Below are 12,263 nucleotides of genomic sequence, written 5' to 3'. Positions count from 1 at the left end.
CAAAGCACAGACAGGGCAAGTCACTTGCCTGCTGTCACCCACCTGGTAAATCATTGTAAAGACTGGTGTTTATGGTGAACCAACTGGGTACCGACGAGTGGCTTGGTGATTTTTGTCATCGGTCTTCTTCCAAAATGTTTGTTCCCCAAAGAATACATTTCCTCCATTAAGCGGTGGGGAGGGGCAGGAAGGCTTCCGGGAGGCATGTGCCTGGGGGTGGCCCTTGAAGGATTAGTGTGGCAGCTGGCGGAGCAGGGGGAGTTCAGGCAGAGGAAACAGCTCAGCTAAAGCCTGGAGGGGGGCACCGACCGCGCAGGAGGGCCCTGGCGGCTGCCTTGAGGGCACGGTGACCAGGGGCAGCGTCTGAGCTGGACCCCAAATGTCAGAGCCAGCGTGGGAGGAGTCTCATGACCGCCAGGTCCACCCCGCGCGGCCCTGGGCAATTCACGTGGCACCTGAGGACACGGGGCGGGGCGTGTCCAGGCCTGCGTGGGGTCTCGGTCCTGGGTTCCCCTCGCTCCCGAGGCCCCGGAATGTGCTGGGGTGGACGTCAGGGTATTTGCCCGCGGACGGAGCTTGGAGTCCTTTACAGCCAAATAGCACCTGCTGCCGCCCCACCGCTGCTCTCTGTGAGGGTCAGGGCCGGCCCTACAAGCCATTAGCCATGTGCAAACTAGCAAACAGGACTAGAGGGAGGAGCCCCCACTGTGATTCCTGTGGCATCGCTGGGGCCAGCCAGGGAAGAGAGTCTCAGTCCCTGAGAGTGGAGGAAGTATGTAAGACAAGGAATGCTGTTTGTTGACTGACTAAATGATTAGAAGGGAGATGAGTGGTGGCCCATGGGTCATGCTGCCTGCCCTCCTTCCTCGAGGGGATTTGGCAAACGCAGAACTTGGGTGGAATGAAATCATTATGTCGTTGGTGGACCGTATGCTCCTTGGTGCCATCATGGCTTCGAGACTGCACCACACGGGTCTCTGACTGGGTCGGATCGCAAAGCATTAGAGATACAGAGGGAAAACGGCGGGCAGAAAGAGAAACTGAGCCATCTTTCTTCCTGGTCATGTCGGGTGTGATCCAGGGCACATATAAGGAGCAGATAACAGGGAGGGAGAGGGCTTGACCTGGCCGGACAGTGGAGGAGAGCCCTTCAAAGAAGTGACGTTTCAATGGGCACTGAAGGATTTTGCTGGATGAAGCAGATGAGGAAGGGTGTTCCTGGCCAAGGGCACTGCAAGTGCAAAGGCCCAGAGGCGGTGGGTAGGTGGGCACAGGTGTAGGTGTTGGAGGAACAGCAAGGAGGCCGAGGTGGCTGGAGCAGGGGGACAGGAGTCGGGGGTGGGGTTGGAGGGTTTGGGCCACACTGGGGAGCAGGGCACGCCTCCGGTTTTGTTCCAAGGGCTCTGGGAGCCATGGTAGAGCTTGAAACGGGAGGAATATGATTGGGTTTACGATTCAAAGAAGCCCCTCTGCTGCTTCCACAGGAAACAGGGCCTGTCCGGGACGGGGGCGGACATGGACAGCATCTAGTGCAGATGGAGGCCTGGACTCGGGTGGGACCCAGGGTGCAAGGAAGTGGGTGCGTTTTGCATCTGTCTGTGAGGTGGAGCCAAGGGCGCCCCCCACAGCTGGGCTGTGAATGAGGCTGAGGTGAGGAGTGGAGGCGAGGAGGCTCGGCTCCCTGGTGAAGGCGGGACTCAGCAGTGGGAGGAGCAGGTCCATGTGGGGGGACATCAAGAGCCAGGCGCAGCTATGTTCAAGTTTCAGGAGCACTAGGTCTCCAAGGGGGCCATGGCAAGGACACTGATTCGAGTTCCCCGTCATGTGGGCGGAGCCTCCACAGTGCCTGGACAGGAGTGGCACACAGTAGGTCATCGATGATCACTAATGTCATCCATCTAGTTTTACTGCCTGCCCTCTCAGGGTAAATGCCACGAGGGCGGGGATTTTTGTCTCTTTTGTTCATGGCTGTGTTTCCCTGGTGCCTAGAGCGGGAGCTGGTGCACAGTAGTGCTCAACCAGTGCTGAGCGAATGGCTGGGTGATGGAACCTGTGTGGCAGGGGCTCGGGTGGGCAGCATCTCTGAACCCTGGCCCCTGAGGCCTGACCTGTCCTCACAGCCCCACGGGCAGCAGCCACTACGCCTCCTCCGGGGAGCTGAGCCAGGGCAGCTCGCAGCTGAGCGAGGACTTCGAGCCGGATGAGCAGAGCCTGCAGGGCTCCGAGCTGGAGGACGAGCGGGACCGCGACTCCTACCACTCCTGCCACAGCTCGGTCAGCTACCACAAGGACTCGCCGCGCTGGGACCAGGACGAGGAGGAGCTGGAGGAGGAGCTGGAGGAGGAGCTGGAGGACTTCCTGGAGGAGGAGGAGGAGCTGCCTGAGGATGAGGAGGAGCTGGAGGAGGAGGAGGAGGTGCCCGACGACATCGGTGGCTATGCCCAGCGTGAGGAGGTGGCTGTGGCTGAGCCCAAAGACTTCAAGCGTGTCAGCCTCCCACCGGCCGCCCCCAAGAAGGAGGACAAGGCCCTGGCTGTTCCTGCTGAGGGCCCTGACATGGCCAAGGCAGCCCCTGAGTCAGCTGTGTCCAAGGAGGGGCCCACAGCTGAGCGGGCGCCAGAACCTGAGCCCCCCAAGGCTGAGGAGAGGTAACGGGAGGGGCTGAGGGCTGTCATAAGGTCATGGAGTCACTGGGGTGGCAACAGGGCCAGCGTGGGCCTGGGGGGTGGGGGAGGCTGTCCCAGGGTCACGGGTTTATTGAAAGGATCAGAGGTGTTGGGAAGGTGGGAAAAGTCAAAAGGGGTTCAGTGGGGTCCGAGGGGCTCAGGTGGGGTCATGAAGGGATCTTAGGGGTGTGAGGAGCCGAGGCCACAAGAGCATGGGAAAGACCCTGGGCAAATAGGATTATAAAGGGACAGAGGGGCCAGGAGGGTGGAAAGGGGAGCCGGGGACCCAAAGGTGTCACAGAGGTGATGGGCACGTGGGAAGGGGGCAGTGGCACCAAGGCCACTCAGAGCGGGCACAGGCGGGGCATCCTGACTCTGAAGGGACAGGGAGCCCACGGAGGGCCAGGCATCGCTCGCAGGGTGCTCCTCAAGGAGAGCCTGCCCTGGAGCCTCATGAAACCCTTGCCTCAGTTTCAGGCCACGAGAGGATGAGGAAGGCCAGGAAGGTCAGGACTCCATGTCCAGGGCCAAGGCCAACTGGCTGCGAGCCTTCAACAAAGTGCGGCTGCAGCTGCAGGAGGTGAGCGAAAGCAGCGCCAGCCCACCCCACCCTGGCTGTGCCCAATGCCCCACCACGCCCACGGCAGCCGAGCCACGCCCACGACAGCCGGGCCACGCCCACCGCAGCCTGGCCACGCCCACAGCAGCCGGGCCACGCCCACCTCTCCTTTCCGCCCACGCCCCACCTACTCTGGCTTTTCACTAGCCTCGCCCATGCCAGCCTGACCATGCCCACTTCCCCACCCTACCCATCTTGCCTATGCCCCCATACATTTGGTCCTTCCTTGGCGCCCCCCACACCAGCCTCCCTACACACCCCCGGCCTGGCCCTTCCTTAGCCCCAACCATGCCTGCCCTGGTCGCCTGCCCTACCATTCCTGGCCCAGCCCCTGTCCCATCTGACCCCTCCTTGGCCCCACCAGCACCCTGACCCCACCGTGCCCAAAGAAGCCCTTCCTCGGCCTCTCTCGTGCCTGCTTGCTCTACCCGCAACTAGCTGGCCCACCAAGGCCCCGCCCAACCTCCCCTGCCCAGCCTGGGGTTTCTTCCTGGGGAAGGAGGAGAGGTGAGCTGGAACCTGGAGTGGAAGTCAAGCTGAGGTCATGGCTATACCCATGTCAGGGGTCAAGTTCATGAACAGAGATAGAGATTAGGGATAGGGATGTAGGTCAGGGTCAGGGCAGCAGTCAGAGATCAGAGGTCAGGGTTAAAACTGGTGTTGGGGAAGAGGTCAGTGCTTGGGGTCGCAGTGTGGTCAGCGTCAGGGCTGAGAAGGGTCTGAGGTCTGGTCAGTATCGGAAAAGGAATTAGGTGAAAGAGAGACTTGGCCTCAGGGTCAGAGTGACTGTCCAGATGGGCAGTAGGAGTGAGGCCGTTCACTTCTTCCTCCATTCAGCCTGCTCTGAGCTGGGGACAAAGCCGTGTCACCATCCAGGATGACCTTCCAAACTGGGGTGAGGCCAGCAGGAGGAGATCCTAAACAGACGCCCAGAGTCTTAGGCCATCAACCATCAGAGCCACAGAGTTTTCCAATCAAATTTCTTCTTAGTTGTAAAATAGCATTTTTTTGACTAAGCAATACAATCTCGTGGTTCTCAATTTGAAAGGCAGAAAAGGGTGTACAGCAGAGTCAACTGAATAACTCTCAGTGTCAGCAAATTAAATGAAAAAATAGGAGCTACCCTTGTAATGCAACCAGTGACACGACAAGAAAAAGAAACATGAGCAGGAGCTCTGGGTTTCACAGAAGGGGCATAAAACTGTTCCAAGCAATCAGGAAAACTTCCTGGAGGAGGTGACACTTAAGGAGAAGGGATATCCAACATACTTTAACAATATTTCAGAAGCGAGTCCTGGCCCTCCTCACCCCACCCCCACCATGCCGCCCTTTAGCTGCAAGGGAGGTGGGGGGTGTTGACCCTGGGTCTACACTGAGACCTGAATGATAAGTGGAGGCTGGTCAGGTGCAGGTTGGAGGGCATACAAACAGGTGGCACAGCTCTGTCAAAGGCCCTGGGGCACAAGATCAGATGAGCCAGGGAAGCTGAAGGGAGTTTAGAGAATGACGGAATCGTGAGAGTGTTTGACCAGCTCTGGAGAATCCTAGGGCTGTGGAGCATGAGCTGCTGTGGGAGATGACACTAACGAATCCCCAGGTGTGACAGACAGGAGGCCAAGCCCGCTGAGGTTGGTGGCAGAGAGCATCTCCTCTCTCCCCATCTTACAGATGGACAGATGGAGGCCCAGAGAAAGCCAGTGAGCTCCCTAAGGACACACAGTGAGGACTAGGCCCTGGGCCTTCTGACTCCCAGGCCAAGGGGAGACAGAAGTGGGTTTGGTGCCTGCCCCACCCTGGGAAGGGGCCGCCACACTGACCATGTCTGTGTGTGTCCTGCAGGCCCGGGGAGAAGGAGAGATGTCCAAATCGCTGTGGTTCAAGGGCGGGTGAGTAACAGAGCTGCGGGGCGGGAGGAAGGTGTGAACCCAGAGCCCGGTGGCGGGTGCGCACAGAGCCTCAGGCCGGGGAGGGCTGGGAGAGGCTCCATTTAGACAGGGCCCGGGCTGACAGCATGGGTGACATCAGGTGGGCGCCGTCACAGGGCACTCAGGCGGGGCAGGAGCCCGAGATAGTAACATGTAGGATGCTCCCACAAACTCTTAGGGTCACTGCCCCTAGTTTACAGATCGGGAAACTGAGTCCGGAGAGGTCCTTGCCTTTTCCCAGTCACTCACGTGTTTCAAAGCCACTTCCCCCTGGAAATCAGTGTGAGCTAGAGGAGAAACCCATTCCTGCATGCGCACCTGTGTCCCTGGAGGGCGCTTCCTCCTTCCATGCTGCTCGTAACTCTCGGATTGTCGCCAGGTTGCTGCCTCTTTCATTGACACCAGTCCTTTGGTCTTAAATGGGGCGTTTTGTCTTATCTAACTTCTTTAGTTACTCATTTTCAGGTTTGTTTTTTTTTTCAGAATTTGGGTGGTGAGTTTAGAAGATGCAAAAGATATTTTTCAGTGACACTACTGTTTTAAAATAGCAGCAGAAGAGTGACCTCTTTCTGTTGTTCGTCCTCTGCAAACGGGCAGGGAGATGGAGCCCTGACCCCGGAGGAGCAGGGGTCCTGGGAGGGGAGCCTTGAGGCGAGGCCGCCCTGGGCCTTCCTGTGACACGCTTTCTGGAGGAGGCGCTCAGGCATCCCTTCCAGCATCCCTTGCTGCCAGGCATCTCTCTCTCTCCCTCTCCCCCTCTCTCTCCCTCCCTCTCTCCCCTTCCCCCTCCCCCCCCCCCTCAGTGGCCAGTGGAGCCTTCTGGTGAGGAGGCACACCAGAAGACTCTGGATGAGTGCAGCTCTCAGGAAAGGGGGCTTGGACAGGCCCCCGTGGCATCGCCCCGGTGCTCATTTTCACATTCACCAGTTACGGCAAAGCTGCCAAGTGGCGGCAGCAGAAACGATTTCCAGTTATCTCCTTCCCACGGGCTCTGAAGTCGCTCCTTCCAGAATAGATTTTAAACACACACATGTATTTGCAATCTTGAGCATAAAAAAAGCTTTCATTGATATGTTAGGACATTATTTAGATTTGCCTTAACTCAAATTTTCATTAAACGTGAGCAACGGCATCATCTCCCATTTCCCAGATGAGGAAGTTGAGGCCCAGGGTCTTGGTTTCCTAGGGCTCCTGTCACAAACTACCACAAACAGGGGGCTTCAAACGACAGGAACTTCTCTCACTGTTCTGGGGGCCAGAAGTCCAAAGCCCGGCGTGGGCGGCGCCGCCTCTGACGCCTGAGGGCGAATCCTTCCTTGCCTTCCTAGCCTCCGGGAGTTGCCTGCGACCCTGGGTACTCCTTGGCTTGTAGACGCGGCACTCCAGTCCCTGCCCTGTCACATGCCCGTCTTTCTTCTATAAAGGCACCAGTCCTGTTGGATTGGGCCCATCCCACTAGGACCTCATCTTAGCTAATTACATCTGCAACCCTCCGATTTTCAAACAAGGTTGCTTTCTGAGGTAATGAGGGTTAGGACTTCAGTGTATCTTTTTGGGGGACACAACTCAACTCTTAACACCCTGGGAGATCAATTGTCCTGCCCAGGCCTCAGATGGTGTCTGTTGGAGGAAGGGGACTTTCCTGGGCCCTTGATGCCCTGTGTGTGTCTTGCAGCCCTGGCGGTGGTCTCATCATCATTGACAGCATGCCAGACATCCGCAAGAGGAAGCCCATCCCCCTCGTGAGTGATCTGGTGAGTGCCTGTGCCCTCCTCTCCCCCAGCAGAGCAGGCCTGCCACAAGCAGTGCTCAACCTGTACAACTGCCCATGGCGGACCTTGGGCTGGGGGCTGGCAAGGCATTCTCTGGGACTAACGTAATCTAATTTCTACCCTGCGTGCTGCATGGACACTTCAGGCCATGGTGAGTGATGGTGACCTGGCCCCAGAGCCTCCTCCCCAGACTCCTGCACTGAGCTCTTCCAACTGGCCCCAACCCATGGGTTCTCGGGAGTGAACCTTTCCACATCCTACAGTTCATGGGTGGGGAAGAGAGCAGGTGACTCCCCACTTTGGTTTATGGTGTGGCTGGTGGTTCTGCTCTGTAGCTGGTGACCGCAGCCAAGCGTGGCTCCAGAGTCTGGTCCATGATGGTGGGGGAGGGGTGAGTCAGGGGTGTGGGGCTGCTCACACCTTCCAGGGTCCCTTCTAACCTGGAGCCTCTGTCACTTCCCAATTCTTCACTGGTTCTCCCGCTGCTGTGACTTGTTTCCTATTCGTGGCTGTGGCTTGATTCTGTGGCTGGTGGCCCCAAACCCTGGCTGTGGATTCTGCTCTCGGTGACAACCCCATGGCTGTCAATCAACTTCTGTGACTCCCTCGGTGACTCGCCTGCCCTAGTCCCTGGTCCAGTCCAGAAAAGCAGGCATCACCTCCGCCTTGGCCTCCAGCACTTTGAACAACGAGGAGCTGGTGCGTCGGGCCCTCCTCCTCCCCCCGTTGGGGGGTGGGCTGGGGGCTGGGGGCTCCTGGAGGAAGAGGAGGAGGGTATGGCAGAGACAGGTATTCCTGGCTCTCCACAATTGGATGACGCAGCACCCAGCAAGCACAGACCGTGCGCAGAACCCAGGGATTCCGACAGACAGCGTGGGGCTGGGGAAGGACTGGGCCTTTACTGTACTCAGACCTGGGTGAGGGTCGGCAGGACAGTGTCCGCGGGTTAGGGCCCCGCGCCCCATGCCGCACGCCCTCCCTCCCCGCAGAAAAACCACGTTTACAAGAAGACCCTGCAAGCCTTAATCTACCCCATCTCGTGCACGACGCCGCACAACTTCGAGGTGTGGACGGCCACCACGCCCACCTACTGCTACGAGTGTGAGGGGCTGCTGTGGGGCATCGCGCGGCAGGGCATGCGCTGCACCGAGTGCGGCGTCAAGTGCCACGAGAAGTGCCAGGACCTGCTCAACGCAGACTGCTTGCAGCGTGAGCAAGCGCGGGGCGCGGGGAGCGGGACTGGAGCCTGCTGGGTGTGGGTAGGGGGCGGGGCATCGGAGATAGGCGAGGCTTTGTGGAGTGGGCGGGGCTGGACGTGGGTGAGGGGCGGGGCCCCGCGGAGACGGGGCGGAGGGGCGGGGCATCGGAAATAGGCGAGGCTTTGTGGAATGGGCGGGGCGGAGGGCGGGGAGGGGAGGGGCAAGCAAAGGGGTGGGGCTACGGGGCGAGACTCGGTGGGGCGAGGATTAGGGGGCCAGAGGAGGGGAAAGGAGACGTGAGACGGTCAGAGACGGGTGGGGAGGGGCTCAGAGACGAGCTACACTGTGCAAAGGGCGGGGTTAATGAGAGGCAGCAAAATGGGTTAGGGTTAGCTCAAAGAAAGGAGGGGGCTCAGAATGGGAAAGGGCTCAGTGTGGGGGAGAGGCGTCAGAGAAGGGAAGGGGTCTTGGAGGGAGGTGGGTGGGGGGACTCACGAGGACGGGTGGACTGGAGGATAGGGAATGAGGGGCTCAGGGAGGGGACGGGGATTGAAGGGTGAAAGGCCTGGTGGGAGGGGGATTGAGAGAGCAAGTAGGAAGCTGTCGCAGCTGTAGCTTTTGCGGGTGATTCACCTGAACCCCCACGGCTTAAAGTGCCCGTGGCCGCAGCCGAGGAAGCTGTGGAGTGGGAGCGGGAGTTCTCACTTGGGTGAGGGAGTGCGCTCTGGACAGTGAGGGGCGTCTGCGTCCGTAGGGGCGGCGGAGAAGAGCTCCAAGCACGGGGCGGAGGACCGGACGCAGAACATCATCATGGTGCTCAAGGACCGCATGAAGATCCGGGAGCGCAACAAGCCCGAGATCTTCGAGCTCATCCAGGAGATCTTCGCGGTGACCAAGACCACGCACACGCAGCAGATGAAGGCGGTCAAGCAGAGCGTGCTGGACGGCACGTCCAAGTGGTCGGCCAAAATCAGCATCACCGGTGAGGCCGCGGGGCGCCGGGGTGGCCACGGAGTCCCTTCTCCTTAGCCCCCTGTGCCCCCTCCCGCGCCCCTTCTTCCCTTTTGCTGCGTGTACTTGAGCATGTCTATGTCTTCCTCACGTCCATGTGTGTGTGCATTTGTGCTCACGGGATGTGCAAGTATGCCTCCAAACGTGTGTGCCTGACACTCTCTCTGGGTGCGTCTTGGTGGGTGCCCCCCAGAACCAGACCCCAAGAAGAGGATTTGAGGGCAGCACAGCGTGGCAGGGAGGTGGTCCCAGGAAGCCCCAGTAGGGGGTGGAGACATGAGGCTGGGAGCAGGGAGGGAAGGAGCCCTGCAGGGGGCGCCAATGAGCAGGCGACAGCTGTTGCAGGCTGGATCCTGCTGGAGACCTTAGGGGGGCAGTGTGGAGCACACACTTGAGAATGTCCCACCCAAGGGTGGTCCTGGGGCATCTTTCCATCCTTCAGTGGCTGAGGGTTCCCTGGGTGTTAACTCTTCCTCAAGCCCAATGTGCCCAGTGGGTGTGCCCTCTGGCACCTGTGGCCAGAACCAAGCCCTTGGTCCGTCCTGGGCATCCCTAGCAGCAGCCTGGAGCCTGTGCCAGTGACCGTTCTTGGCATGGCTTGCTCCTTGAGCCCACACTGTATCTGTCCTGTGTGTCTCCCAGTGGTCTGTGCCCAGGGCTTGCAGGCAAAGGACAAGACGGGATCCAGTGACCCCTATGTCACCGTCCAGGTGGGGAAGACCAAGAAACGGACAAAGACCATCTATGGGAACCTGAACCCCGTGTGGGAGGAGAACTTCCACTTGTAAGTGCCCAGTGGGGCCCCCGGCCCTCCGTGTGGAGCTCCCTGCTGTGGTAGCTGAAGGGGGCTCCTCGAGCAGCCCGTGCTGGCCGCCTGACCCCTGCCCTTGCCTCCCCTCCCCCCTGCAGTGAATGTCACAACTCCTCTGACCGAATCAAGGTGCGCGTTTGGGATGAGGATGATGACATCAAATCCCGAGTGAAGCAGCGGTTCAAGAGGGAATCTGACGACTTCCTGGGGCAGACCATCATCGAGGTGCGGACACTCAGCGGCGAGATGGACGTGTGGTACAACCTGGGTGAGTGAGGGTGGGGTTCTGCAGGGGGGTTGGCCCCAGGGAGCCAGCCAAAGTGGGGAACAAGGCTGGAGGGGAGAGACTCAGTGTCAGGAGTGGTCTAGGAGCCCAATCTGATGGAGGAGGCAGGGTCTTTGGGCTCAGTCTGATGGCGGCAGGAAGCACCCAGCAGGAGAGAGTGAGCAGAGCCCAGGAACCTCTTAGTTCAGTTTGGGACGGTGAGGGAGGGACAGAATCTGCACATCCCAGTCTTATGGCAGAGACAGGAAGCAAGACCTGGGGATCCTAGTCTGAGGAGAGAGGCACTGCCCCAGGGATCCAATCTAAGAAGGAAGATTGAACTTGGAGAATCCAGTCTGAAGGAGGAGGTATAGTTTGGGAATCCTAATCTGAGAGGGGAGCTACAGAGCCAAGAACCCTATCTAAGAAGCTGAGCAGCATCTTCTGTGAGCCCAATCTGATGGGGGAGGCAGGGTCTATAAGCCCAATCTGAGGGCGTAGGAGGAACCCAGTCTTTGAGGGGTGAGCAGAGCCCAGGAACTTCTTAGTTTGGTTGAGGAAATCTAGATATCCCATTCCGATGGGGGAGGCAGGAAGCAAGACCTGGAGATCCTAGCCTGAGGACAGAGGCACAGACTCAGGAACCCTGTCTAAGAAGATGAGTAGACTCTGGGGAGCTTGATCTGCTGGGAGAGACAGAGCCTGGAGGAGAAGCAGGCCTGGGGCTCCTAGTCTAACGAGAGAGACACTGACCTGGGAATTTCATCTGCCTGAGGAAGCAAGGTCTGGGGTCCTAGTGTGAAGGGAGAGACACGGCTGAGCATTCTAGTCTAGCAGGAGAGACACCAGCCTTGGGAGCCAACTGGCAGAGAGACAGCCAGGCCTGAATTTCAGGGGGTCCAGGAGGGCTGCAGTCATGCATGCGTTGAAACAGCCCAGGGCTGTATTGAGAAGCTCTGATGCAGCCATCCCTTTCTGCCCTGCAGACAAGCGGACTGACAAATCCGCTGTGTCGGGTGCCATCCGGCTACACATCAGTGTGGAGATCAAAGGCGAGGAGAAGGTGGCCCCCTACCATGTCCAGTACACCTGTCTGCATGAGGTGAGACCCCCTGCCCCACCCTGCCTTCAGAGCTCAGCGTGACCTCCCACATTGCCTCCACTCGCCATTCCTGCCTGCCCCAGCTTCACCTTCCTCTTTCCAGCCACGCCATCCACACTCCCCTGGACCCCTGAGACTGTCCCACATGCTATCCTCTCTTCCTGGAAAACTCTCCGTCCATCAAGGTCCAGCTTCAGGGCCCCCTCCTTGGAAAGCCTTCTCTGACCTCCAGACAGACTCTCACTACCCAGCTCCAGGTCCTTCCATCTGTCCCAGCCCCGAACACTCAGGGTTGGGCTGTTTGTGTTTTGGTCTGTCTCTTCCAGCTGCTTGCGGGCTCCTGGAAAGAATTCAGTCTGTTGAATAAATAAATGATTGAATGGCTGAATGAGTGATGAATAGAAAGATGGACAGATTGGCAGGTGGATGTGTGGTTGAACTACTGGAAGTATAGATGAGTGGATGGGTGAATTTGGGGGTAGTTGGATAGACGGATGGGTGAGTAGATGGGTATAAAGATGGATGATGGATGATGGATGGATGGATGGATAAATTGATGGGTAGATAGATATATGAGTGGTGGATGGTTGAACCAGTGGGTGGATGAATTGTTGGATGGACAGTTAGGTTGTGGGTAGCTGCATGGGATAGATGGATGTGTGGTTGAGTTATTAGATGAAAGGAGGAGTAGATAGATGAATTTTGGGGTAGTTGGGTGGGTGGGTGGGTGGATTTATGGATGGGTGGGCAGACAGGCAGTTGGACAGATGGATGGATGGATGGATGTGTGGAAGGACAGAAGGAAGGATGGGTGGATGGATGTGTGGTCGAGCTGTTGGAAGTATGGATGTGTGCATGGGTGAAATTTTTAGTAGTCAGGTAGATGGATGGAT

The 12,263-nt window shown here is 58.5% G+C and overlaps 1 protein-coding gene across 9 annotated transcripts in view; it reads left to right on the top strand.

Moving 5' to 3' along the window:
• Positions 1-12,263, top strand: part of UNC13A (unc-13 homolog A) — a 62,010-nt gene that overhangs the window by 21,083 nt on the left and 28,664 nt on the right. For all 9 annotated transcript variants that reach the window (XM_070519411.1, XM_070519410.1, XM_070519409.1 and 6 more), the window contains 10 exons: positions 2,121-2,648; positions 3,138-3,246; positions 5,125-5,171; positions 6,886-6,964; positions 7,610-7,681; positions 7,972-8,191; positions 8,936-9,163; positions 9,835-9,976; positions 10,102-10,271; positions 11,255-11,370. In XM_070519411.1, coding sequence (XP_070375512.1) covers positions 2,121-2,648; positions 3,138-3,246; positions 5,125-5,171; positions 6,886-6,964; positions 7,610-7,681; positions 7,972-8,191; positions 8,936-9,163; positions 9,835-9,976; positions 10,102-10,271; positions 11,255-11,370 — 1,711 coding nt within the window. The remainder of the gene's footprint in view (positions 1-2,120; positions 2,649-3,137; positions 3,247-5,124; positions 5,172-6,885; positions 6,965-7,609; positions 7,682-7,971; positions 8,192-8,935; positions 9,164-9,834; positions 9,977-10,101; positions 10,272-11,254; positions 11,371-12,263) is intronic.

The sequence above is a fragment of the Equus asinus genome, chromosome 10 (assembly GCF_041296235.1).
Source record: "Equus asinus isolate D_3611 breed Donkey chromosome 10, EquAss-T2T_v2, whole genome shotgun sequence".
Classification (NCBI taxonomy): Eukaryota; Metazoa; Chordata; class Mammalia; order Perissodactyla; family Equidae; genus Equus; species Equus asinus.
This window is presented reverse-complemented; position numbering and strand designations above follow the sequence as displayed.